The sequence below is a fragment of the Nicotiana tabacum genome, chromosome 22 (genome assembly GCF_000715075.1).
Source record: "Nicotiana tabacum cultivar K326 chromosome 22, ASM71507v2, whole genome shotgun sequence".
Taxonomy (NCBI): domain Eukaryota; kingdom Viridiplantae; phylum Streptophyta; class Magnoliopsida; order Solanales; family Solanaceae; genus Nicotiana; species Nicotiana tabacum.
Window position 1 is genome coordinate 38,932,172 of NC_134101.1, and position 26,811 is coordinate 38,958,982.

Below are 26,811 nucleotides of genomic sequence, written 5' to 3' on the forward strand. Positions count from 1 at the left end.
TTGGGATATAACCTGTGGTTTAGCTGTCTTTTGCATTGCTTTATTGGCATGAGTCGTAGACGCGCCGCACTAGCCTTCGATCTCATTCTATCATTTTCTGATGTATTTAGTTTCTTTTTTCCTTTTATTGGGCAAAGTTGTAAGTTTGTAACTCATCGACCTCGTAGAAAATATGCCTCCGGTGCTCCTTTGATCCTTCCTTTTTTGGTTTTCCATGTGGTCTCTTGCCCCTGCTTTGGAGCCTCGATTAATCCGGATTCGTTGGATGAGGTCCACTAAATGTGGAAATGCTCTTTACCAGGAGTTGTTTCAATTTCAGGCTTCGATCGGAGAAACCTGATAAAGGATGAAAGATCATATCAATACCACCACAACCTTGATGGTTCAAGTTTCGCACCCAATGGTGTAGCCTAGGGGTCAATGAAGTGGTTGAGAATATGAGATCCTTTATTTTTCAGCGGAGACAAAACACTAGGTGATTTTTTTCCATTCTGTCTAAGCTTTAATGGATTGAGTTAATTGGTACTTGTTGCTTGTGGAATTAGTTGGGTCTGCGCAAGTTGGCCCGGACACCACGATTATATATAAAAAAAAAAAGTTGCAAGTTGCTGAACTCCCATCTCAATCACACTTGAGTATTTAGATGACAAACCAGTAATCTTCCCACAGAAAACAGTGTCTTTATTCTGTAGAGGTTATTGTACTATAAAATGTTCTTGACTTGTATTTGTTGTACTAAATTTGCTTAATTTGGTCTTCAGTGCCTAGCATTATTTTTGGATGAGGAGTGGATCTGTCTAATAGATTTCTCCTTTACTAATTAGTTAAAACTGAATGTAGTCCAAATCCTTTTCTTCAGAGAAAGGTTGGTTCCGTTCACGTGCTATCGTTTGCTCTTTGGCCTTTGGCATTTCCTTGTTCACGGGTCATGCCAAGACAACGAAAAATACTTGAAATTAATAGGACGAGATACATTGCCTGCCGCATTTCAGCAAATTAACCAATTATAAACTGAGCTTCACGCAATTCAATAAATACAGACTATCATATGCGGTTTGTAAATTGACAGAAACTGATCATAATGCGTTTGATTTTCAGTAATTTTTTTTAAAAAAGTAACATTTGCCATTAACAGAACTGAGCCTGTGACACTACACAAATGTGCTTATTGATCATTGGGTTGTCATTTAAAGAATTCCGTGATTAACTATTAGATGGTCAAAACTCAAAAGAATCACCAAATCTGAAGTTTACATAAATATCAGGGAAAGCTAGGAAGCCTCAAATTCAGAAACACGTTGTTGTGAATTACTTTCCCACACTGGAAAACAAGATAATAAAAGAAACAAAAAAGAAAATGGGAACTGCAAAAAGGCAAAAAAAAAAAAAAAGCTAAGTAAAAACGAAGAGGATAATAAAGTCCCATAAAAATATAAAATACTCGAGACAGTAGCAGTGCCACTTCTAAGGTGAGGAGTAGTTCTTGGTGCACATTCTTGAGCAGGATCCAACACAGTCATCCATTTTTCCGCCATCTAAGAAGAAAGAATAACAAGAAAAATGAATTAGAAAAACAAACATACCAAGAGATAGATACAAGCGAAGAAAAAAAAAAAAAAAGACAGCCCGTGCACTAAGCTACCACTATGCGCGGGGTCCAGAAAAGGGTCGAACCACAAAGGTCTATTGTACGCAGCATTGCCCTGAAAAAATGCAAGAGGTTGTTTCTACCACTTGAACCCGTGACCCCTGGTAGAAAAATACAAGCAAAGAACAGAATAAAAATACTTATGACCATAAGGAGGCTAGCAGGGGGAAACTTACTAGGTTGATGTTTTGAGCTGAGAGTGGAACAGGTAGAGAAGGCACAACCTAGCTTGCAGAAGTTAAGGTTTTTACTGTCTGGTTGAAGTCGAACATCATTGTTTGAACTGGACGTGGCAGTAGAAGTACTACTATTATCAGAACCTGAATTAAAGATGCATTCTTTTAAGCATCTAGAGGTGCAAGTGCAGAGATTTTGAGAAGGTTCAATTAAGCAGAACACAAAGCATTTCGAGTAGCAATCCTTAAAGTTTGTTAAGGAGGCATTCGACTGGCCTACAAAAGCAACTAATATCAAAATAAGTGCCCTTAACTTACTTAACTCCATCCTTTCTTTCACTCTTATTTCAGAACACAATAACTTCTCGCCCTATGGAAAACCTAAAAGTGTGCTTATATAGAACTGTAATAGCCAATATTCACAAGTGGCAAACATGCATGCATATATATATAGTATTACCTTAGTAGTGAAAAAAGATTCAACGATTGTGGTATTTGGTGTTGGCTAAAGTTGCGGTGACATGTGATGGTTTTTTGTCTTTGCTATTGCTGTCCTAATATAGGAGTAGGGTTAATTTCGCTTGTGGTCACTCAACTTTGTTCTCAACTTTGTTTCAATTTCATAAAAGTCACTCAATTTCCGTTCATAACTTAAAAATTATTCAACTTTAGTCACATCACTTAAAAGTCACACGTGATGAAATATGGATATATCATCACCGAAAAAATGACATGGCAAACTTTTAATTATTTTTATGCCACGTGAGCAACCAAGCTATAATTTATGTACAACTATCTAGTACCTTTAAAGGAAAAACATTATGGTTACAACTTTTCACATCCAAGCAAGAACAGGCACAACATGTATTAAATTATCCAATTCGTTGTTAAAATCCTATGTGATTGCTCACGTGGCATAAAAAATAACTAAAAGTTTGCCATGTCATTTTTCCGGTGATGATATATCCATATTCCATCAGATGTGACTTTTAAGTGATGTGCTCAAAGTTGAATGACGTTTAAGTTACAAACGGAAATTGAGCGATTTTTGTGAAATTGAAACAAAGTTGAGTGAACACAACCGAAACTAACCCTATAGAACCGTAATAGAGGTGGTTAAATAGGACAAAGCATGAGTAAGTACAGTTATGTTTTCTCATTTTCTTAATACTAGCAATTACTAGAGAAAAAGAAATAACTGGGCGTAACATAGTTGGAATTAATTTCATATATAGCTACCATCTGTTACTGCAAGTGCTGCTAAGTACGTAGAGCAAGACAACTTTGCTTCTGCCTTCTTGTATAGTTGTAACTAAGCTTTTTAATTCAGATAAAGTTCGTTCAGTTGTAACACAAGATGAACAAATGAGTTAGTTCCTAGGACAAAGGCGTGTTCCAGACATAATTAATCATTAAAAAGTACCTTTTTCTTTAATAACTTAATTTTTAGATAAGATAGTCACGTACACTTAAATATATATATATTAACCACCCTATGAGTGATGACAATGTTATTTGCAATTGGGGCCGGATAATGATGCCAGTTTAGTTAATTATTGCTTCTTGAAATATTGAGCGACCTTCCTAGAGTTCAAGAGCATGTTATAAAAGAGCGCAATGACATGGCTTTGTAAAACCTAAGGTGCCGCTCCTTCTAGCCCAAATATTAGTCGTTTAATAAAAAATAAAATATTTGACATTTTATAGAAACAAAAGTTACTCCCACTCTCTATTTCAAATTAAATGAGATACTTTCTTTTTTAGTTTGTTCCAAAATAAGTGACACATTTCTAAATTTGAAAATAATTCAACTTTAAACTCTTCATTTTACCTATTTTACCCTTAATGAGAAGCTTTTATAACCACACAAATGTCATGACCCCACAAAACTTTTACCCCTTAAGCTTTTAAGACCACAAGTTTCAAAAGTCTTCTTTTTTTTCTTTCTTAAATTTCGTACCGAGTCAAACTACATCATCTAAATTGAAACAGGGGAGTATTTATTAAGCAATAGATGTTAGTAAAGTGAAATGTTTAATAAAAGATAAAAGTACCCTTTAACTCAATCCATATATAACTATAAAAAGTCAATGATCTTCAAATAAGAATGATTAAAGAAAGTAAGTTACTAATTATTCATTAGAGAGGACATCAACAACAAATCCAGTATAATCCTATATGTAGGGTGTGAGAGGGTAGTGTGAACGCAGATCTTACCCCTGTTTGACCAAAAAATATAGATCTTGATTCAACTAATTAAATTTATATAAATGAAGGTTAATCTTAGCTAACAATAATATCCCTAAGATGGAGTTCTCGAAAGTGCAACAAATACTACGTATGTGTATCTGAATAATAGTTGCGATATGCAATAAATATTTCAGAAATCAAAGGCAATAATATAGCATTCAATATCAATGAATAGCAATAAATGACATTTAAGTAAATAGAATGAATGAGTCACCCAAGAAAGGATGGAATCAATGAATGTTCTTTCTGACAATGATGAGTGATCGAAAATCCTTTGAATATCTAAGTTATTCTCGAATCTAGTAGAAAAGTGTAACCAAGAATCTTAGTGAAAAGATGATATTTGTATAATAGCAATGAGATCCGATTCTCTTTCTCCAATCAAAATGTATTTTTACAAATGAATATCACATGTCCCCAATCATTATGTGTCTTTCTATTTATAGAGAACATGTTCCTAAAAATCCTAACAATACAAGTGTAGAGAATATTCACTAGAATATTCTCTTTTGTATCCTATCTCGAAACTAGCCGTTACAGATCTGTTACGGGTGCTAGACCTCGGCCTCGATGACAACTCCTCAATGTTGGTCTTGCTGACTCTTCGACCGCAACCTTCGTTGATAATTAGATTACTTCGGCACGTGGTATCCCAGGAATGTTTTACTAACACCATTTCGACTAAAGATGGATTTTCACCCATACAGTTTGTCCCTTCTCTTATCGAGGTCGTTCCCGCGGACGAGGTCGGTGAGCGGACAATGTCGTTCATAATTTGATTTTATAGAGTTGGCTGAGGTCGTAGTCGTGGAGACAGGGCTACGTGGCCTTCTGAGGTCCGCATATTTTGGATTTTTTGAATTACCCGAGGAGTCTGTTGGAGCCATTTAATCCAAGAGAATAAGTGACGTCATGATACTATGTGTCATAATGACGTCGTTTTCCGACGCATTGCATCGGTTTATATGTGACCCTTGATTGGCTCTGTTGTTTCGATTTCCGTGCTAATCATGACCCGTTGTTTTGATTCCGGTGCCTCTCAAACCTTATAAATAGGGGAAGGTTTGTTGGTTTTGAAACTTTTCCAAACTCTTCCTTCTTTTTAAGCAATAGTCTTTCCTTCATCTTCTCTACATAACTCTTTTTACTCCTTGTTTCAGCGACTTACATCATTTCCCATTCCTTTTTGCTTGTCATCCTCCTTCGTTACATTGAATCATGCCTAACGAACCTTCTGAGGCTGGCGAGGGGAGTCGTATTTCTCCCTTGGCAGTGGTGTTCCCCTCCCATGAGGAGAGTGTTCCTGGCACCGTTGAGGATGGAACCTTCCCATCGGTGGAAGAGATAATCCCACGCAACCCTGATTCCATATCCGATTTCACCAAATTACTAGATGCCGAACCTGGAGCCTTTTGGTCAGTGATGACGGTGAAGGAATTGGAGGAGCTTAAGGCTAAATTTGGCCTTCCCAATCATATCGAGTTGATCCCGGCCGGGTGGGATACGGTGCAGGTCTACCGTCCTGGGTATTGCACCATCTATGCCTACCCCTTCCAAGTCGGCTATTCTCTCCCTCTCCTTCCGTTGGAGGAGGAATTTTAGTCGTCACTACGATGTTTACCCTGCTCAGCTCGCACAATACATTTTCAAAGCCATAAAGATGCTCACCAAGTTTGTTGAGTTGGTCCGGGTCGAAGTGACACTGCGACATTTAATCTATTTGTTTGCTCCTAGCTTTTATAGGGGGACGTTGCTGAACCTTTGCCACCGAGGGGACAAACGCCTGGTGGTGAAGATGGACGACAAATCCAGTCATCAATTCTGGTTCAACTTCTTCTATGTCAAAACCGAGGACGTTGTGACCAATGTCGACGGCTTTCCCGAGGCTTGAAACTATACTCGTAAGTATTTTGGTCTCTTTCTCGTGTTTCGTCTTGAATTTTGACTTCTCGCCTTCTTCTTTTGCAACCAAGACCTCGCCTCCTCCTTTAGTCGCTCATATTACCGACTGGGTAGATCGGCTCAACCCTCATATCGTAGGGATTCGTGAATGGCCAAGTATTTTCAAGAAGTTTGGGCCCGCTCTCCCTTCGACTAGTAATTTCCTTTTTACCATCGGTGTCTTAACTCTTTTTTCTTTGTTTACCTTCGCTGATTTTCCCTTCTTTTTTTTTTCTTAGCTTCGGTCAGGGGATCTACGAGGAGGTCGAGGTCTCCCACACCTTCGTTCCAGAAGAGGAAAGCTACTACGTCCTTAGTTTCTGCTCATGCTTCGGCTGATTCTACCTTCATTCCAGTCCCTCCTATTGTTGCGCCCGAATCTGTCCCTACTTCGGCCGTGGAGACTTCGGTTTCTCCCTTATATTCTCTCATAGACAAGGACGACGAACCTTTGCCCGGTGATGGAGATTTAATACCTCGTAAGAGGAGGACCGTGGATGTCGGGGGAGAGAGGTCGACGACCATCGATGTAGGAGATTGTGGCCTTGTCCTTCGGGAAACGGCCATAGTGCATATCAGGGAGAGCCCAAAGGCAAGTCCTGAGACTACTTGTTTGGAGGACATGAATATGCGTCCTGTGGGGGATACAGTCGAAGGCATGGTGAGCAGTGCCGACCCTGTTCTTCCGAGACACAAATAAGCCTCGTCTTCCGAGGTTGCGGCGGACGTGCCTTCTTCGACCGATGATAGAGGGAAGGTTGTTACTGAGGAGGATGTTAGATTCGATTTCGACATGGATGTAGACGAGTTGAGGATGATCGACGAGGGGCTTACTCAACTTGAAGTGAGGTTAGAAGGGGGTTCAAGGACTATTACGATCCCCATGGATCGTAATCTTCTTGTGGATACTGAGAAGATTATCCCTTCCCTTGTCCCTCTTTGTTCTAAGATTGATGATACGACCCTCAAGACTATAGATGACAACACCCTATCAAATAAAATTATTGGTCTCGCCCTTCAGGTAAGTACATTTGTTGTCAGTTATTTTCCTTAGGTTTTGTTCTTTCGTAGTCTCTAACTTCCTTCATTCGTTTTATAGACGTTCTTCTTGGAGATTGAGAGTGCTCGTAGGGAGCAGAGATGGTTGAAGGACAAGTACTTCAGATGCCTTGAGAAATACCGGGAGCTTAGATGTCGGTTTAGTGAAGGCAACAATGTGCGCCGACTGAGGGAGGACTTGAAGGTAAGAGATGATGAGTTGGTGCGGGGTAGTGGGGAAGTGCAGTGTCTTGGAGAGGACGTTGAGGTGCAAAGAGGAAGAGCTTGAGCTTACCAGGGGGGTCGAAGCCCAGTGCAGTGATCTCCAAGCTCAGGTAGTCTTGTTGCGAGGCTATCTTGAGGAATGTCAGTTAAGGGCAGAGGCTCTTAGTAGCGAGGTCGCTGAGAAGCAAGAGGAGTTGGGGAGGGCGGAATCTGCGCGGTCGGAGTCTTTGAGGAAGGCGGAGTCCCTTGAGGTGGTGATCCGGACTCTCCGTTCTGAGCAAGAGAATGATTTAACGATGGCAAATCTCAAAGAAGAGCGGCTAGATAAAACGATTGGGAAGTTAGAGAAATAGACTTCTGATCTCCATGATCGAGTTGCTGCTCTGGAGGCCAAGAAAGCTCAATTACTGGCACAACCGTCCTCTTCCCGCACTTTAGATTTTCCCAATGTTCCTTGGGAGTTATATGAGGAATGGATTCATGCCGAGGCCCAGTTAGATGTCTTTCGAGATTTGCATGCGGTGGGATCCATTTCTGAGGCTGCCCTCGAAGATGTTTGTGTTAAGGCTCGTGAAGCTCGAGTCGCTTGTGGGTATGATCCCGCTACGCCCGAGGCTGATAAGAAGGAGGGGGACGAGGGTATAGACCAGCTTGAGGAGAATGCCTGGTACGATACCGCTTATCCTGAGGGCGAAAGTGGCGATAGCAGCGATGGCGAGGGGGATCGAGATGGCAAAGGTATTGGTGGTCAAGGTAGCAACGCTATTGAGGACCAAGTTGGCGAGGGCACTGAAGGTCGAGATGACGACGACTAGTAGTTTCCTTTTGACTTTTTATGTATTTTTGTCGGCGTCTTCACGAGACTTTGTAAATAGTTTAAGTATGAAATATCAAAGTTGTTCCTTGCATCATTTTCTCTTCCTATGGTTTATTTTATATACTTGTATGTTTTTTGCTTTTATTGTTTGCTCGTTTCTCTTTTGTCTTTCTTATTGTTGCTTGTCTTTTAGCCAGTCGTGGCCTTGGAGACGAATATTCATAGGTCGCGTGTGTTTCTTTGTTGAGATGTGGCCGAGAGCCGATATGTGTTCGTTCGAGCAAGGTCAAACATAACCTTTCATTGAATCGCGACCGAGGGTCGGTAGGTGTTTGTTCGAGCTTAATCGAACATGACCTTTCATTAAATTTTGGTCAGGGGCCGGTAGGTGTTTATTTTGAGCTAGGTCAGACATAACCTTTCCTTAAATTGCGACCGAGGGTCGGTAGGTGTTTGTTCGAGCTGAGTTGAATATAACCTTTCGTTAAATCGTGGTCGAGAGCCGGTGGTGTTTGCTCGAGTGGGGTCAAACATAACCTTTCATTAAATCGCGACCGAGGGCCGGTAGGTATTTTCTCGAGCGGGGTCGAACATAACCTTAATACGAAAAAGGTGTTCTGATAAGCATAATTTTCTTATTGCTTTGAAATCATTGCTTTGGTTACCTACTTGGAGAAAATTACAGATTTTGGGTGATGGCTAGTATTCCAGTCCTAGTCCTAGTCTACCTAGTCCATTCATTGATTGACTTGGAGAGTATTGAGAAGTCGAGCAATGAAATAGTAACAACGGTCCCACCCTCGCGTACTTCGACCCAAATTGTTACCTTCGCCGCATCGTTAAAAACCTCATTGAGAAAACTCAAATGGGATAAAACTCAAGTGAGGAAAAAAGAGTACAATTTGGGGGACGCTTTTTCTCTCAGAAGTTGAAGTATTTGAGGTGGCTGGTGTTCTAGTTGTTTGGTAGTCACTTTTCTTCCATTTTCTCTAGTTGGAATGAACCCTTGTTCGCTATGGCTGTGATTTTGTATGGACCATCCCAATTCGTTCCCAGCTTGCCTTCTCGGGGGTCTTTGCTCACTTGAGGTTTGGCTTTTAGTACATAGTCTCCGACTTTCAGCGGCCAGACCTTTGATTTCTTGTTGTAATAACGTTCTGCTTGTTGTTTTTGGGCAACCATTCTTATGTACGCCATATCTATTCGTTCGTCGATTTCGTTGAGTTCCTACCTTTTGCTCTTATCGTTACTCGTGCCACTTTTGTGGGAGTACCTTAGGCTGGGTTCTCCAACCTCGACCGGTATTACTGCCTCGGTCTCATAGACCAAAAAGTAGGGCGTGTCTCATGTGCTCGTCTTCAGAGTTGTTCAGTGGGCCCATAATACATCTGGTAATATTTCTGGCCATAGTCCCTTGGAGTCTTCGAGCTTTTTCTTCATGATGTTTAGTATGGACTTATTGGAGGATTCTGCTTGCCCGTTTACCCGCTAGGTGATATGGGTTTGAGAGTATCCTTTTGATATGCCATTTCTCGAAGAACTCGGCGGTTCTCTTTCATGTGAACTGGGGTCCGTTGTCACAATTGATTTCATTAGGTAGTTCGAATTGGCATATGAAGTTTCTCCATATAAAGGTGATTACCTCTTATTCCCGTATTTGGGCGAATGCTCCTGCTTCTACCCATTTAGAAAAATAGTCAGTTAAAACCAAAAAGGAATCGTACATTACCTCGCCCTGCTGGGAGGGAACTCACGATGTCCATTCCCCATTTGATGAATGGCCAATGAGAGGTGACTGAGTGGAGGTGTTCACCTGTTTGGTGAATCGTTGGGGTGTACTTTTGGCACTGTTCGCATTTCCTCACGAAGTCTGTGGAATCCTTTTTCATGGTGGGCTAATAGTATCCAGCCCGTATGAGGCATCTGACCAGTGCTCGATTGCCAGAGTGAGCTCCACAATGGCCTACATAGACTACTTCGAGGACGCGCTGGGTTTGGTTCGGGCCCAAATACTTCCCCAGAGGGCCTCCGTAGGTCCTCTTGTATAGGTTGCTATGGAGGAGACTGTATCTGGCCGCCTGCATTCTTAGTTTCTTGGCTTCTTTTTTGTCACCTGAGAGTGTGTCGTACTGCAAATATACGATAATATGACTGCGCCAGTCCCAAGTTAAGTTTATGGTTTTCACCTCGATTTGGTGTAGTGATGAGTTAAGGAGGTAGACTACGCCTTTATCTCCAGTTGTAATGCTTTTGGTAGTTGTGGCCAATTTGGCGAGGCTTCGGCATTCTACGCTCATGGGATCTGATCGAGCTATCATTCGTTGAACACAGGCAATAGCTTGCACATTTCAGTTTGGTATTTTTGTAACCTTTGTTACTTGATTGGGAAAGTCCCTGTGACTTGGTTGACTACGAACTGGGAATCACAATGGAGTTTCAACCGTTTCTCCCCATACTTGAGTGCTTGCCTTAACCCTACAATTACAGCCTCATACTCGGCCTCATTGTTAGTCATATCCGGGACCATATGGACTGGTGAATTACTTCTCCTGTTGGGACCTCGAGTACGAGTCCCAAACCGGACCCTGATGCGTTGGATGCGCCATCGATGTATAGGACCCAAATGTTTTGTGTTTGGAGGAAAGCTTGGACGCTTCCATTTCAACTTCATGCATTATTTTTGCACTGAAGTCAGCGATGAAGTAGGCGAACACTTGTGACTTTATCGTCGTTCGCGGCTGGTATATGATATTATGCTCGCTTAGCTCGATGGCCCATTTGGCCAGCCTCCACGATAGCTCGGGTTTATGAAAAATGCTCCTCAGGGGAAAGGTCGTGATGGCCAAGATGTGGCATTGAAAATAGGGTCTAAGCTTTCGTGAAACTACGACAAGACCAAAGCTAATTTTTTGAGGTGCGGGTATCTCGTCTCAGCGTCGACGAGTGTTTTGCTAATGTAATAAATGGAAGATTGCATACGTTTGCTTTCGTGGATCAAGACTGCACTTACCGCTACCTCGGAGATTGCTAAATAGACGAGGAGATCTGGTTCGATTTTTGAAAACAGAGGCGGTGATGATAGGTATGCCTTCAGTTCTCGTAGAGCCTGGACGCACTCGGGAGTCCATTCGAGGTCGTTGTCCTTCTTGAGTAAGCCAAAAAAGTTGTGGCATTTATCTGATGATCGCGAGATGAACCTAGGGTAGCGATTCGACCAATTAACCTTTGGACTTACTTTTTGGTGGTTAAGAATTCTGGTATCCCCTCGATATCTTTGATTTGGCCTGGGTTGACCTCGATCCCTCGCTGCGACACTCGAAAACCCAAGAACTTTCCTGAGGCTACACTAAACGTGTATTTCTCCGGGTTCAGCTTCATTCCGTACCGTCTGAGTATGCCAAAAGTTTCTTTCAAATGATCGATGTGATCCTCTGCCCTTTCGGACTTGATCAACATATCGTCTATATATACCTCCATGGTCTTACCGAGCTTGTCTTTGAACATGTTTTTTTACTAATCTTTGATAAGTATCCCCCGCGCTCTTCAGTCTAAACGTCATCACCCTATAACAATACGTTCCTTGGTGGGTGATGAACGTGATATTCTCTTGATCTTCTTTCTCTATAAGAATTTTGTTATAGCCTGAGTAAGTGTCCAGGAAACTAAATAGTTCATGCCCGGCTGTTGCGTCGATGAGTTGGTCGATATGGGGCAATGGGAACGAATTCTTCAGGCACGCTTTTTTCAAGTCTACGAAATCCACGCACATCCGCCATTTCCCGTTTTTCTTTTAGACCATCACTACGTTGGCGATCCACTTGGAGTACTTCGACTTCCTAATGGAGCCATTTTCTAACAGTTTTTCCACCTACTCGCGGACTGCATGGTTGATGGCGGAGTTGAATTTACGCCTGGCTTATCTTATTGGGGGTGGAATGGGACGACGTTTAATTTATGTGTGGCGATTTCCTTTGTGATGCCCGGCATATCTACAGGGTTGAAAGCAAACAAGTCTGCATTAGCTATTAAGAATTGACTAAATTTACCTAGTTCTCGGGGTTTGCAGTCGATATAGGCCTTCTTGCTATGGTCGTTGAGGTCTAATTGGATGAGATCGAGGTCTTCTATGGTCAAACATGTAGCCTTGACCATGTCGGGATCCATAATGATGTCCCCAATCTCTTCTTGTTCCGACCTCGACCCTGTTAGTTACTATGCCTTTTTTTCTATCCTTTTTCTGTTGGGTGGCTGTGCTATTCAAGGAAATGCGGTAGCATTCCTGGGATGTACGTTATTCCCCGCGTATGATGAATATTCCCATGGAGTTGGGAATTTGATTATTTGGTATAGGCTGGAGGGGATGACTCTCATGGGATGTATCCATGGTCGCCATACTATGGCGTTGTACGCAGTGTCCTGGTCCATGATATGGAATGTTGTCTCCAGAGTCTCGCTGCTAGTCAGGACGGGGAGTGTAATTTCCCCGGATGTCCACTCAACTGCATTATTAAAAATGGTTATCGTGATGCAGCGAGGCACTATCTTATCCTCGAGTCTCATTTGGGTAAGAACTCGGGGATGGATAATGCATGCACCGCTTCCATCGTCTACCATGATACATTTGACATCAATATCTAAAATGCATAAAGTAATAACGAGGGCATCATTATGAGGAAAAGTCAAACCGTCGATATTGGATTCATTGAAGATGATACTTTCTTCGAGTACGTCGTACCGTTCACGGGTGATAAACCGCTTAAGCTTATAAGGGGTGGTAAACTTCACGCCGTTGATAGAGGCGTCCTCGCCGCCGCAGATGATCATGTTGATAGTACGAGCTGGTGATGGCAAATTTGGCGGGCCTTGATGTTCACGTCCTCTAGCGAAGTTGGTCCTCCCCTTATTGCTTAACAACTCTTCTGAGGGCGATGCAATCTTCTGTTTTGTGCCTGCGTTCCTGGTGGAAATCATAGAACGCGTCGAATTTTCTGGTGTTTGGGTCTGATCTCATCTTCAGCGGACACTTCACTTTTGTTCTGAGTTTCTCAAGAGCGTAGACTATTTCTATAGGCGACACACAAAAATTTTGAGCATTTAATAAATGAGGCATACCTCTTTCGTTCCGATGAGTCCCACTTCTTCATAGTGGAGGGAGGGTGTGGTGGCCGCCCTGACATATGATTGGTGTTGTTCCCTATTAGGTCGTGAAATCAGGTGATCTCTTCTGGTACTGTCTCTTCGTTCTTTCCTGGATTCGGCTTGTACCGAGGTTAGCCGGTGAGTTGGTCTGTTGAGGTCGTCCATGCCTGCTTGGACCTCGGCACAATAAGCATTGTGGATTTCGTCCCAAGTGGTTAGAGAATACTTCATCAATCGGCTCAATAGTTTTCTAGTTGCTATTGAACCATCTCTACTCAGCCCGTTCTGGAAAGCTGCGACTGCCATCCCTTCGGATACGTTCGATAGAGTCATCCTTACTCTGTTGAACCGGGTGAGGAAGTCCCTCAATCCATCTCCCAAGGACTGCTTAATAGCAAATATGTCATTTACTCTTGCTTCGGCCTTTTTGGCTCCGGTATGGGCGATTATGAACTTATCAACCATTTCTTTGAAAGTTTCTATGGAGCGGGTTGGTAGCTGCGAATCCCATGTTAATGCCCCTCCCATAAGGGTTTTCGCCAAACTTCTTCAGCAAAATAGAGGACACTTGTTTCTTGGCGGATAGGACGACATTTTGAAGGTCTTTGGTATGGCACGCGGGGTAGCATCATCGCTGTACGACTGTTCTACAAACCTGCCAGCGTCCCTTTTCGGTAGCATCTTAGGAGCACCCGGTATCTTTTCAACTCGTTATTGATGTTTTTTTATCTGGTCTCAGAGTGCCTTGTTTTCATTCTCTATTTCTTCCATCCTCTTTAGAATGGCAGCGAGGGCGATATCACATGCACTGTCAGTAAATATTGTGAGTTATACCTATGGTTGGAGGGAGGAGTTGGTTGCACTGCTCGTCTGTTTGTTGTATCATGCAAGCCCTTGCGGTTTCTGCAATCATGCCTGGAGCGGGCTTGTTGAGGACACTCGCTAGCGTGTCGGTCAACAATGCTTCGAGGAGTTTTTTCACAGCTGGGGGCGTCCCTTCTTCTACAGACGTGGAGGCCTATTTTCCGTTAGGTTTTGTTATACTGCAGTGTGGGGGAGGCGACCTCTCTCACCTAGGGGATGCGTTGGGCGTCATGTCCTCACCTACTGTTTCACAGCTTTCGTTGATGACATTCATGAGCTTGGTTGGGAAGTCACTTGTATTTTTGTCTCTTCTCCTTGGTTACCTACCATGTAGGGTTTTGCACACACAAAGAAAGGAGATCTTAGGGTTTTTGACATTAGTGACTTGCGTTAATTGCATATCTAGAGGAAACTACAAAATTTAACTAAGAAATCCCCACAGACGACGCCAAATTGTTTGACCAAAAAATATAGATCTTTGTTCAACTAATTAAATTTATATAAATGAGGGTTAATCTTAACTAACAATAATATCCCTAAGATGGAGTTCTCGAAAGTGCAACAAATACTACGTAGGAGTATTTGAATAACGGCGACATATGTACTAAATATTCCAGAAATCAAAGGCAATAATGTAGCATTCAATATCAATGAATAACAACAAATGACATTTAAGTAAATAGAATGAATGAGTCACCCAAGAAAGGATAGAATCAATGAATGTTCTTTCTGACAATGATGAGTGATGGGCAATCCTTTGAATATCCAAGTTATTCTCGAATCTAGTAGAAAAGTGTAACCAAGAATCTTAGTGAAAAGATGATATTTGTATAATAGCAATAAGATCCGATTCTCTTTCTCTAGTCATAGTGTATTTTTATAAATGAATATCACATGTCCCTTATCATTGTGTCTCTTTCTATTTATAGGGAACATGTCCTAAAAACTCTAACACTACAAGTTTAGAGAATATTCACTAGAATATTCTCTTTTGTATCCTATCTCGAAACTAGCCGTTACAGCTCTGTTAAGGGTGCTCGACCTCGGCCTCGATGACAACTCCTCGACGTTGGTCTTGCTGACTCTTCGACCGCGGCCTTCACTGATAATTAGATTACTTCGGCACGTGGCATCCCAGGAATGTTTTACTAATACCATTTCGACTAAGATAGATTTTGATCCATACAACCCCTACCTTGAGAAGGTAAAAAGACAGTCTTCGATGGACCCTCGGTTCAAGGAAAGATGAAAAAAGAAACGGTAGCAATAAGTAATAACAACAACAAGATAATAAGAAAACTTAAGCGAAAGAAGCAACAAGTAGTAATAGAAATCTAAGAATATAGACTAACACTAATACTACTGGTATAGAAAAGAAAAATTGCTCGATTACCTACTAACTTTTTACTCTAGTTCTCGGCCTTCACACTCTCCTATATATTAGAGGTTATGTCCTCGATAAGTTGAAGTAGCCTAGGCTTTTGCCTAATTTCCCCTCTCCAATATATTTTTGGCTTACCAACCTCTCCTCACACCTCGTTACTAGGACATCTATGGCTCTCCTCTTCATATGTCCGAACCATCTTAGCATCGATTCTTTCGGGGCCACTCTCAACTTATCCCTAATATTTTCATTTCTCATCTTATCTATCCTAATAAGCCCGCACATGTATTTTCACATTCTCATTTCTGCTAATTCATCTTCGTTTGAGAGGAAAAATCACAATTATCCTCTCTTTTTTTGTTTTTGCTTAAAAAGATCACAAGTCACCGCAATCCACGAAGTGCGAAAGTGAAAAAAGTTTTGAAGCCTATATTCTGGTTGAGATCCCCTCCAGTATTCTTTGGTCCAGTTTTTCTCAATGGACTTGTAGGATACTGCCACGTCTGTTGCCAAAGTTTTAAAGGTCAAGATCTTCCTGACATTCTCATTTAATATTATTTCAAACAAAAGCAAACAACCCATTTCTTAACTTCTGTTGCGAACTTCTGATTGACGCAAGTAACATAGCCCATGATTTTAACTGGTCTCAAGATTTCATTTTTAAAGCTTACAAGTTAGGATTGGATACTTCTCTTAATTCTACAACAATTCTTGTATTTTCTATTTGTTGAAATTGCTTTGACATAGAACAAAATTTCACAATCTCAACAAATTCACAATTTTAAGAGGACAAATTCACAAAAACAAAAATCACCAAAAATTTCTAAAGAAAGTATTTTGAGTCGTAAAGAAAACCACAAAGATGAGGAGAAGAAAGGGCATATGATTTCCAGTCTGAATGAACTGAGGAACGAAGGTAAAGGAAAAGAAGAACGGAAGTTAGGTGGGCTTTTGGACATAAGAGTTAGTAAAATTTCAAAATAGGTGGAAATTTTTTTTGTAAGTAAAAATGATATTTAAAATTTAGAGTTGTGTTTGAACATAAATATAATTTTAGGTTATTTTTGAAGTTTTGTGATTGATTTGAGCGAAAATTTTGAAAATCAATTTTTTGGAATTTTTTAAATTTTTGAAAATTTTCAAAATGCATCTTCAAGTGAATATTCAAAATTTTATGAACAAACGCTGATTTCGAAAAAAAATAAATTATTTTTTAAAAAAATAAAAAATTTTCTTATGTCCAAACGGGCTCTTAAACTATGGATTCATGTATTTACTGTCGTCGAAGTTCACCGTAATGGTCCAAAAACAGGGTTACTGTTTGGATTTAAAATAATACAAAATGGATTATAAATGTCAAGAGGATCTTGGCCTTTAAAAATTGGAAACAGACGTGGCAACATCTTACAAGTCTATTGAGGAAAACTGGACTAAAGAATACTGGACTGAATCCCAACCCCTTATATTCTAATGGGCCAAGGCGACCAGCTGGCTAAGGAAAGACTTTAAAGTCCCAAGATTTTTTCCTTATTTGTACTTTTGCTGACGACCACTCACACCCCACAAAAAGCGTAAAATAATTACTGCGTAGTAATAACAAAATATCCAGCAAAAAATCAACTGATGTTGCCCCCTCTCAAACTCTAGGTTTTTCCAAAGCCATACCTTAATCCCGCGAAATTCAGATCACATCCCCTAACTATCCAATCTTTCATTCAAAATTCTTGTCAATTTAGGGCTCTTTTGTTAATACTGTTGGTGTAGAGTTTGTTTTTTGGGTGTGCTATTGATGATGGCGGGAGTGGGAGAAAAAGAAGTGGAGGAGTACGAGAGCGATCCGGAAGCAAAGATGTCGTTGAAGATGAGGAGGAGAGAGGCAAGTAGTGATGATGAAGAAGGTGAGGAAAAGACAGAAAAGCCCTCAAGGAGGATTGACGACTCTGATAACGATTCAGAGGAGGAGGGACAAGGCGCTGCTGCTGAATACGACGAGGAATACGAATTAGAAGAGGAAGAGTATGTGGAAGAAGAGGAAGTTTATGATGAAGGTAGTGTAGGTAATGAAGAAAGTACTGTTGGTGAAGCAGAAGCAATATTAGGTGAGGAGGATGAAGTAGTAAAGGAAGTAGTGAGGGAATTGAATTCAGGGATGGATGATGGCGACGGCGATGAGGTTGTTGTTGTTCCGGGAGAGGCGAATAAACCGAATGAACCCTATTCTGTTCCCACTGCCGGTGCTTTCTACATGCACGATGATAGGTTTCGAGACAATGCTGCAGCTGCCCCACACAGGTTAATTTGCCCCAATTAGCTTGGCATTGGGACATTGATGTTGTTGTTATTGTTGTTGTTGATATATATTGAGAAATCTTATTTGAGAGAATCGGCTTGTTAGAAGTCAAATAGAAATAAGTGAGCCAAAGAACCTTAATTTTATTTATGACTTTTGTCTTGCACCTTAAACTAAATAGAATCACTTGCACATAATTTTTTGGTAATGGATTATATGCTTTCATGAATTTAAGTTTGGTCTATGCTTAAATTGTATTGTCATAGAAACTTCATCAAAAAAAAAAAAAAATTGTATTGTCATAGAGGCTTCGAGTGCATGTTCTCCCTATGATTTTGAAATTATTAAGATTCGATATGTTAAAGCAGCCAAACTTTGGTAACTTCAACATTCTTGTTATTCAATTCTTAAACTTATGTGCTGATAGATGGCCTAACAAGAGTAATTATTATAGCTGGTACTTTTTTCTTGTATACTTTGGACGTTCAAAAAAGAGAATTAGCAGGGAGGGTGTGCATTGTTTTCTAGTCATTACAACAATATATGTGCCGCCTTTTGTCCTAGAACTTGCTTTGCCAAAAATTTTGTGTTGCAAGCAGATGCTGGCAGGAACGACTTATTATAGAATCCGGGGTAGCAAATTAGTATGTCTAAAAGGTAGAGAAAGAAAGGACTGCAGTTCTGCATTTGCTATTTCTTCTCTTTGTTGAAATATTAGGTCAGACAATAAGATTATCTTTGAACATAACGTGCTTCTTTTGCCCCTTCGTATTTTTCTGCAAAAGAGAAGAGCAGTTAATGCACTCAAACTATATAAAGTGCTACTAAGTTGATTTACTATACCAGATTAATGGAACATTCTGCTCTCTCCCCCACTCCCAATTCACACCTTGTTTTGCTTGATGTTGTGAGTTGTAGTTTTTACTAACATTTTAATTTGACATTTCACTACTTATACGTTTTTGCAACTTGTGATAGAAAAATTTTCACTACAAATAAGCTTCTGTAGTAATGAGAGAAATTTATACGGTTGTCCTATGTCACTTGTTTTGTTAGGCGTACATTTGGTGGAAGAAAGTTATGGGAATCAAAAGATGATTGGAAATGGGGGCATGACAAGTTTGAAGAGTTGACCATGGAGGAGAGGCATTATGGAGAGGTGAGTGCTTTTAGTTTTGTGCTATTTTTGTGGTTTCTTTCTTTTTCCTTGTTTCCTAGTTTTCTGCGCATTAAATTGTATGGTCTTAAATTGTTCTTTCTAATTTCTCAGGGTAGAAGGACTTCAAGGGGTCGGTATCGAGGTCGTGGTAGAACTCGAGGGGCTGAACGTGGAACTTCACGGGGAAGAAGACCAGGGGCTGAACGTGGAACTTCACGGGGAAGAAGACCAGACACATACATCAACGATTATAATCAGAGTACCGATAATAACCAGAAGATTCAGAACAATGCATCAAAAGGTGTGCGAGGTCGTGGGCCAAGAAGGTATCGACCATTATCTAAGGAAAACATTGATGCTCCTCCACTGAACAAGCGGTGAGTTGCAAGTCAGCTAATTTTCCTTTCGTCTCTCCCTCAATTATTCTGTTTAACCTTCTTTCTCATATTGAATTTTTTCTCCAGATCTGGTCAGTCAGTTGAGAAACTTTCTCATAATAGCATTGGCAAAGCATCTGTTCCTGTATCAAATTTCGAAAATGATGGAATTACATCTGCGAAGCAAGGCTTTATATCAAGCTTGAATTATGCTTCTCCTCCATTTTACCCCTCTGGTCCTTCGACTAAAGAAATTACAGCGACACACACGAGGGAATTGCAAACCGGGACAAGCAGCCACCGTGCACAGCCTTCTCTTTTGGGCGGAAGTTCTGCTGCTGCACAATCAACTGCAATGTTGCGGGGGAAGGATGTGAGTGGCTCTAGCGGCATAGACAAATATAAAATTGATGGTCCTATATCTACAGTTTCTGGGAAGCTTCCATCCAGCTTACATATGCCTCCTGGCTCCTCATCAGTAAATTCTAAGCAGGCTCAGCCATTGAGAGGCCAAGGAAGAGGATTTAATACATTGCCACATATGAATTACCAATACCCTGTACCCAATAACCAAGGTAGCAGAGTTACTCAGCCAACCAAGGTCCACTCCACTCAGCGAAATTCTGCTCACAGTCGAGGACAGCCTTCTTTGCAAGTTACCCAGCAGCTTGTGCAGCAATCTGGTACTGGATCTCAATCTTCTCCCCCCAAAACAGGACAAACTATGAATACCTTTCATGGAGAGCTTGAGTCTTCTTCGGAGTCGGGTAAATCAAAGAGTGCTATGGTTGTAAAAGGAAAAGGAATTCTTCAGGGCACTGGAAGGGGATCAGCTCTCTATGGTGGAACACTAGTTATGGGCACACCTGAAAGCATGGGTAGTGGTCATGTTGATCAGAACTTATCTGCAACTCCACCGTATTTGCCAGGTAGACCTTTCATATCTAGCATCTATAAATGTGAAGTGCAGAAGGAAACTAGCTCTTTGTTGCGGCCAAACGCACACACAAGCGTACGCGGTCGACAAGTAATAAAGTGATAAGTAGGGTATTGTTCCCACGAGGACTTGTTATGAATATTAACTAGATTAAACGATCCTAATTATCTAAGCAAGGAATAAACCCAAAAGTGGTGATTTTAAACAAATTAAACTAAAAAGAAACAAATAATGAACTTTGAACAGAGGAAAAGCAGATTTTTATGTTATCAATGTGATGAAAGGGATATAGGATGATGGGTTATCTAACATCTTGTTGTATTCTTCAACGGATTCAATTTCTCAATCTATCTAGTTTAATAGTCACATGGTTAATATTACTCGTAGGAGAAAAGTCAATCTAACGCCTATATTCCTATGGAATTAGAGTTAACAAGAACGCTTTTGTAATTCCTGTGTAATGACTAAGCAAGACTGTTAATTATATCCCTATCCTAACCGTGAAATCATTCCTCGAGGTACATGTTCAGAAACATGCTCTACTCAATCTTGTTTGCAATTTGGAATTCCCTCCCCCAAATTCATCCCTAGATTCATAGATAGTATTCAATTGGTGATTAAGCTATTAAATAATTAAGTGCATGATTGAATAAATAAACTAATATGATGAATTAACAAGCCGAAATCAATATTCAAATCACAACATTCATGAAAGAACCAAAACCTTAGAATATGAAGTTTAGCTCCACATAGACATGGTTGTCAAACAACAAATATCCAAAGAAACATAAAAATTATTGGTTTGCCGGAAGAAAGGATAAAAATTATTGGTTTGCCGTTCCTTACTCTCCTAGGGCAAAAGTTGTTTAAAAATCATGTTTAGGGTGTATTTATAGGTGTAGGAGACATTTTAGTTCAATCCCAAGTCGGCTAGGAGAACTTTTAGCACTCGTCTTAGGGGACGTAGCACGAGCACCTTGACATCCACCTTCATGGAGGTCTTGCGATGGTTGTCGCGATGGCCTCACTTCACTGTCTTGCACGACTTGTAAAATCTCTTGCAGGCCACACACTAGCGATGCGAGCACTCTAGACGTCCCCTGGTAACTTTAGTTCTTGATGTGTTTCCAACTCCAACTACTGCCAAATCCTTCACTTTAATTCCACTTTCATCAAAAATCACTCCAACATCAATTATGAATTAAACCACAATGAATCGAAAATATACTAAAATCATATACTTTTAGCCTAAGTTGCTCCGACACAGCAGTTTAGGTGCCGCACCCGTGTCGACACGACACTAGTATGGTTGTGGTTATGGCATCCATACCGGATCTGGCCAGACAATTTTGGGTACTTTGACCACGACAGACGGAAAAATTCGAGACGAGATACAATTTGATTCCCGTAATCAGAACCAAAACAAGGGTAAATTTGAAGAAAATAACATACTTCAATCATTTGCTTATCTACAACTTGAGAATAAAAAAAAAATCCACACTTTACGAGCTATACGTAAGTTTTTCTCATAGTTTAGAGATATTTTAATATTTTTATTTTTTTGAATTATTTTTAGCCAGATCCCTGTATCCGTATCCGTACTAGGATCCATATCCCCGAATCTTAGAATTTACATCTCGAAGGATCCGAGTTCTAGATCCGCACCCGTGTCGGACACCCGCACCCCGTGTCTGAGCAACTTAGCTTTTTAGCTGAATATCACTCTTGTTCCAAAATGCACTTCCTTATGTTAATTGTTCTGTAATGTTGTTTTGATGGAACAACAACAACAACCCAGTAACATCCCACAAGTGGGGTCTGGGGAGGGTAGTGTGTACACAGACGTTACCCCTACCCTGAGGGAGTAGAGAGGTGGTTCTGATGGAAGATTTAATAAAATTGATTTGTATATATCTTGTACCTTTTTCTTGGGAGAAAGTTACAACAACAACAACAACAATAACCCGGTAAAATCCCACTAATGGGGTCTGGGGAGGGTAGTGTGTACGCAGACTTTACCCCTACCCCGAAGGAGTAGAGAGGCTGTTTCCGAAAGACCCTCGGCTCAAGAAAACAAAAAGACAAAAGGACAAAAGGATTGGGAGAAAGTTAACAATATCAAATTAGCTAGGTTTCTTTTCCAGAAATCTTGCTATGATTATATTGAGTCGAGTAGTTTACATTCTTAAGAAGGATCACTTTTGTACTTCTGGATTTCCCAGTGGAAGTTATTAACAAAGTTATGGAATTTTGCAGTCATGCAATTTGGGGGCCAGCAACCTGGTGGCATGAGGGTTCCTGCTGTTGGCATGGCCTTCCCTGGATATGTTGGCCAGAACTCCGATATGACATGGTAAGGTTGTCTTTAACAACTGTGATGCTAATCAAAATATTTACAAAATGAAAGGGGAGAGTGAGGAAGTTGTCGCCTTGTACTGTACAAAATGAAAGGGGAGAGAGTGAGGAAGTTGTCGCCTTGTACTGTATGGAGATCGTAACTATGCATGGGAATGAATTATCCTTTCTGTCTGAATTCTTGGAATTTAGCAGAATGAATCTATTCATTAATATGTCTTCATCGTCATGCCGAATGGGGTAATACTTAAATAATGTCATTTTCCGATCTCCAGGTTGCCAGTTTTAGCTGGGGCTGCACGAGCATTGGGCACAACATACTGTTCACCGTATTTTGCTTTTGATGGTGGTTATCATGCTCGGCCATCTGGTGGTCAGATATCATCTCTTACTGCTGCTCCAAGGTCAGTATATTTGGCTGGTTTAGAAGATATTCCAGCTTCTTTTGTGTTTCCTTCTGGCTTGAGTTTCCATGTCGTACTTTGCTCAATATTATAATTCTCATTCCTTTGGATCACATATAGCAGACTTGAAAGTTCAAGGGATTCATCTTGTCTGTTTTGACATTTCTTATGCATTGTGCTGGAATTTTTTAGTTTCTGGACAGTTTTACTTGAAGGGAGTTCTTGTGTCATTGCTTTGCAAGATTATAGTTAAATGTCTCTGTGATTCATTTTCACCAATAAAAGTTGTTTCGTACATCCTGTTCGCCTTTGAGAAAGTACTTTCTTTTTTAATATGAATAACTGCAGCTTTAGATGTTTAGAGCAGTATTATAGAAATAATAAGTTGAAATCCATCTTAACAATTACTTTTGTCTGCAGCAAAGAGGATAGTGCCAGTAAACCAAATCATGAAAGGAAGCCTGAACAGAAGAATGGTATGACTGCTCTATCATTTCCACTTTTTGTTCTACTAGTTCTGCGAAATTCACTTAGGTGTTACAAAATTTTTGCCTCTGTATCTGATCTTGTCTGCCTTAATTTCATTCTCCAGAGCTAACTAATGATAATCCCGGACAGCGACAGAAGAACCCTCGCAGGCAAGCCTCGATTCCATATTTCTGCATTGAGATATCTTATTCCTGAAGTTCTTTTTTGTACAACTATTGTTTGTATATATCCTGTTTGCTTAACTTTAACAAAAATTCTGAGTTTCCTTTAATATTCTGGGCGCAGATATACAGAGATGAAGTTTGACCAATGAGCCAAAGAGTAATAAGCAGATTAAGATCATGATCTATTGTCATTACCGCACTTCTCGGGTGTTGCAAATCTCCAAGTAAAACTTGTGGTGTTGCAGCGTTTACCCAGGCCCTCTGTTAACTCCAATTGTTGATCTGGAGTATCTGGGGTTCTCATATATGGTAAAGCTGTAGGTAATGATTTGTCTCTGGGACTTTAATATGGCTGCTTTCTGTTGTGCCTTGTTTCTTGCAAGGTGATTTGGTATTTTAAAATGCTGTATGCATAATCCTAAAGGAGTATACTGCTTGTGTGTGGGATTTATTCCCACATCAATAAAATTGTTTATTTAACTTACCAAAAGAGATCCTCAAGGATTAGGCATTACTCTAGCAACTGCTCTACCCCAGCTTCTCAGCAATTCTTTTTAATTACATAAGGGGTAGGGGAAGGGAAATGGAGAAGGGGGTTACAAGGTGGGATCAAACCTTCACCAACAAAGGTGAAAGTAACTAAGCTGGAGACTGTTGAACTTGAAAGAAGTCATTATGGTTTTTTGCGATTTAACTTTATGCTCTGTTTAGCAATGTTATATCTTACATTAATCCTTACAATGTTTTTTTTCCTTCAGAACCTGTGTTCATATTTGGAGTTTGCAATAATCAATCGCAGGTTAACATAACAAACGCCTGCTCATGCTGCTTCGCTTTCAGAGATACACTGCAGCTTGACAGGTGGCAGTTATCTGTTTGAATATATGGTAAGATATCAGAAATCTAAACGCCATGCTTTGATTGTTGCTTTTTAAATTTGAAGAAATAAGTTTTTTTACCTTGTTTTTGAATCTCAGGTTCTTGTGGCTTGGGTTTCTTTGTTTCCCTTTTAGGAAACTAATGGTAAAGTGCTAGAACCCAGAAATATTGTGCAGCTGTTTTCTTTTAGCGTGTTTTTTTTTGCACCTTTTAAATATATGATAACTTGTATTTTCAAGTTTCCATTAGTGGCCACAATTGATTTCAGTAACTTGGTGAGTTTCTTTGGAACCCGCTGAAATTTAATGCTCTATAGATATTCTCCATTGGCCATAAATTTCATACCAGGTTTAATATTGAGGGAACCAATTCTATAATGCTCGAGTTATACATTACACATTGTCAAAACCCTCAAAATATTGAACACGTCGCAATATCCTAAGCATTACATACTTTTCAGTCCACTGGAGCATCACGAACTGCCTCATTTAAACCATAGGAGAAATCAATATTATTTTAATTAAATGGATAAATCTAAGAGAAGAGTAGATTTTATTATTCGCAGAAAGAATCTGTGAGATTTTTAAATGGATAAATGCTTTCAACGCTGTTTCTGTTTTCAGTTTACTTTTTGTTAACACTCATTAAACGAAAACATCATTTCTCTGTCGCTCTATAGAAGTCGGATGCATGTTGATTCAACTTCATCATTTTCACACAAACCGTAACAGATTACAAAAGGTTCTTTTTTTCTTTTATCCCGTGGCCTTATTCTTCTTTTTAAAATTAGATATAGGAGGTAGGAGAAGGGAATTATAAGGTTGGTAAAAATTCAGTTAGCCAACCAACTGAGTTATTAAGATTCGCTATAGGCCTTATTCGATGATGAGATTTACAATTGTGACAACTTGAAGAATGACTATATAACTACTGAATGAACAGAAATGGAAAAACTCCAAATACGCAAAATACAGTAATATGAAAATTATCCTCTTCTGTTGACACGGGGAGGGTCGATATTACAAAGTATAGTTTTAGTAATTGCGTAACATCCGTGCATTACTTGTCTTACTTTCCTAGAAAGAAGGCAAAAGGAAAAGCCTTCCCCCAGTTGTTTTGCTAGACTTTAGTTGTGTCTCCCAGTTTTATGTGCAAATGGGATTGACAATAACCTTGCCAATGAATTACTGTCTATGTGTAACTCCTAGGGTCAAGCTCAATTCTTAGGAATTTCAGTTCTGTTGTTTGGGGGATCTTACTTGGTCACGAGTTTAAGAATTTAGTGATTCAATTTAGTAGACTCTAAAATTTTGATTGGAGTTAAAGCCTCTTGTTCCATACATTTCAAGCTTTCGATATCTTTTATTGGGATTGTGGAAACAAGTGGGATGATTATTAGGGAGGCCTAAGTGGTTGGTGGAGTCATAATTTCTTTCTTTTATTGCTTCCTTCCCCAGGTTTAGTAATGGGATTGTGTATGCAAAGATCATAATCAAATGGAAGAGAAAAATGTTTTTAAGTAATGGAAATCGGGAAATTAAACTCCATCAGTATGAGCTTTACAAAGCATAACCAATCTCACTAAATAAGTCTGCAGTTGGGCAGTTACACTAAAAATAGTTTAATTATAAAATAAACGTTGGTTCATTGGATATTAACATGTAGTTGATTAATTGAGCACCACGGGTATGACACAGGGTCAATGAAATTGATGGAAATTGGGAGATTATGTTGAAATATCAACAGAGGAAATTAGGTGATTTATTTTCATCTATATCTAACCATCACTGCACATAGTTAAAAAAAAAAAACATGCAACTGATTCAAGGTGACACACCACACCAATGACAAAATGTAGTAGCTGATTAAACTGAATGGCGGTAACTTAGTTTTATGTCAAAATGTTCAAAAATTGTTGATTTTACACGAAAGAACTCTAAAAATTTATAAAAGAGATCTTCAAAATCATTTCCATTTTCTTCTTTTCAAATTGCAAAGAATCATAATTCATATATTGAAAGATTGAGTGTGTAATATTATTTTCACCCACAGAAAATATGTAACAGTGATTTGGTCCATAATTCAGGTGTCAACGTCCCAGATAAACTACCCACCTCGCAGTGTCCTGCCTCCCCGAATGATCGGTGCGTCGGTTAGGCATCCTAAGACGAAAGAGTGATATTTTGGATTGGTCGTTGTGTCAACTTATGTATTTTGCCTAGATTATCGTGCCAAAAGAAATGCTGATTCGATCTTCTAGAAGGATGCTGATAAT

General features: G+C 40.0%; 1 protein-coding gene and 1 long non-coding RNA gene across 3 annotated transcripts; one reads left to right on the top strand and one right to left on the bottom strand.

The window, feature by feature from the left end:
* Nucleotides 1-1,231: 1,231 nt before the first annotated feature.
* Nucleotides 1,232-1,963, bottom strand: LOC107801980 (uncharacterized). Its single transcript, XR_012705092.1, has 3 exons — nt 1,825-1,963; nt 1,675-1,749; nt 1,232-1,535 (listed from the first exon to the last, which is right to left on the bottom strand). It is a non-coding gene; the product is annotated as an uncharacterized LOC107801980 (long non-coding RNA).
* A 15,013-nt stretch (nt 1,964-16,976) lies between these two features.
* On the top strand, nt 16,977-24,873 carry LOC107801981 (protein MLN51 homolog). 2 transcript variants are annotated; one of them, XM_016625414.2, is made up of 11 exons: nt 16,977-17,774; nt 18,829-18,931; nt 19,043-19,308; nt 19,396-20,237; nt 22,502-22,598; nt 22,876-23,004; nt 23,425-23,480; nt 23,597-23,642; nt 23,779-23,978; nt 24,457-24,544; nt 24,635-24,873. In XM_016625414.2, exons 1-9 carry the CDS (start codon nt 17,272-17,274, stop codon nt 23,804-23,806), a joined length of 2,070 nt encoding a protein of 689 aa, XP_016480900.1. In that variant the 5' UTR covers nt 16,977-17,271; the 3' UTR covers nt 23,807-23,978; nt 24,457-24,544; nt 24,635-24,873. The 2 variants fall into 2 exon arrangements, with proteins under 2 accessions (XP_016480900.1, XP_016480899.1); XM_016625413.2 differs by having other exon boundaries at nt 17,027-17,774; nt 24,416-24,544.
* The last annotated feature ends 1,938 nt before the right edge of the window (nt 24,874-26,811 follow it).

Bases quoted from the DNA above. Each gene is read 5' to 3' on its own strand.
- LOC107801981 (XM_016625414.2), top strand. From the start codon at position 17,272: ATGATGGCGGGAGTGGGAGAAAAAGAAGTGGAGGAGTACGAGAGCGAT. The intron at 18,932-19,042 runs GTGAGTGCTTTT...CTAATTTCTCAG, and splicing joins AGGAGAGGCATTATGGAGAG to GGTAGAAGGACTTCAAGGGG. The intron at 22,599-22,875 runs GTAAGGTTGTCT...TCCGATCTCCAG, and splicing joins CAGAACTCCGATATGACATG to GTTGCCAGTTTTAGCTGGGG.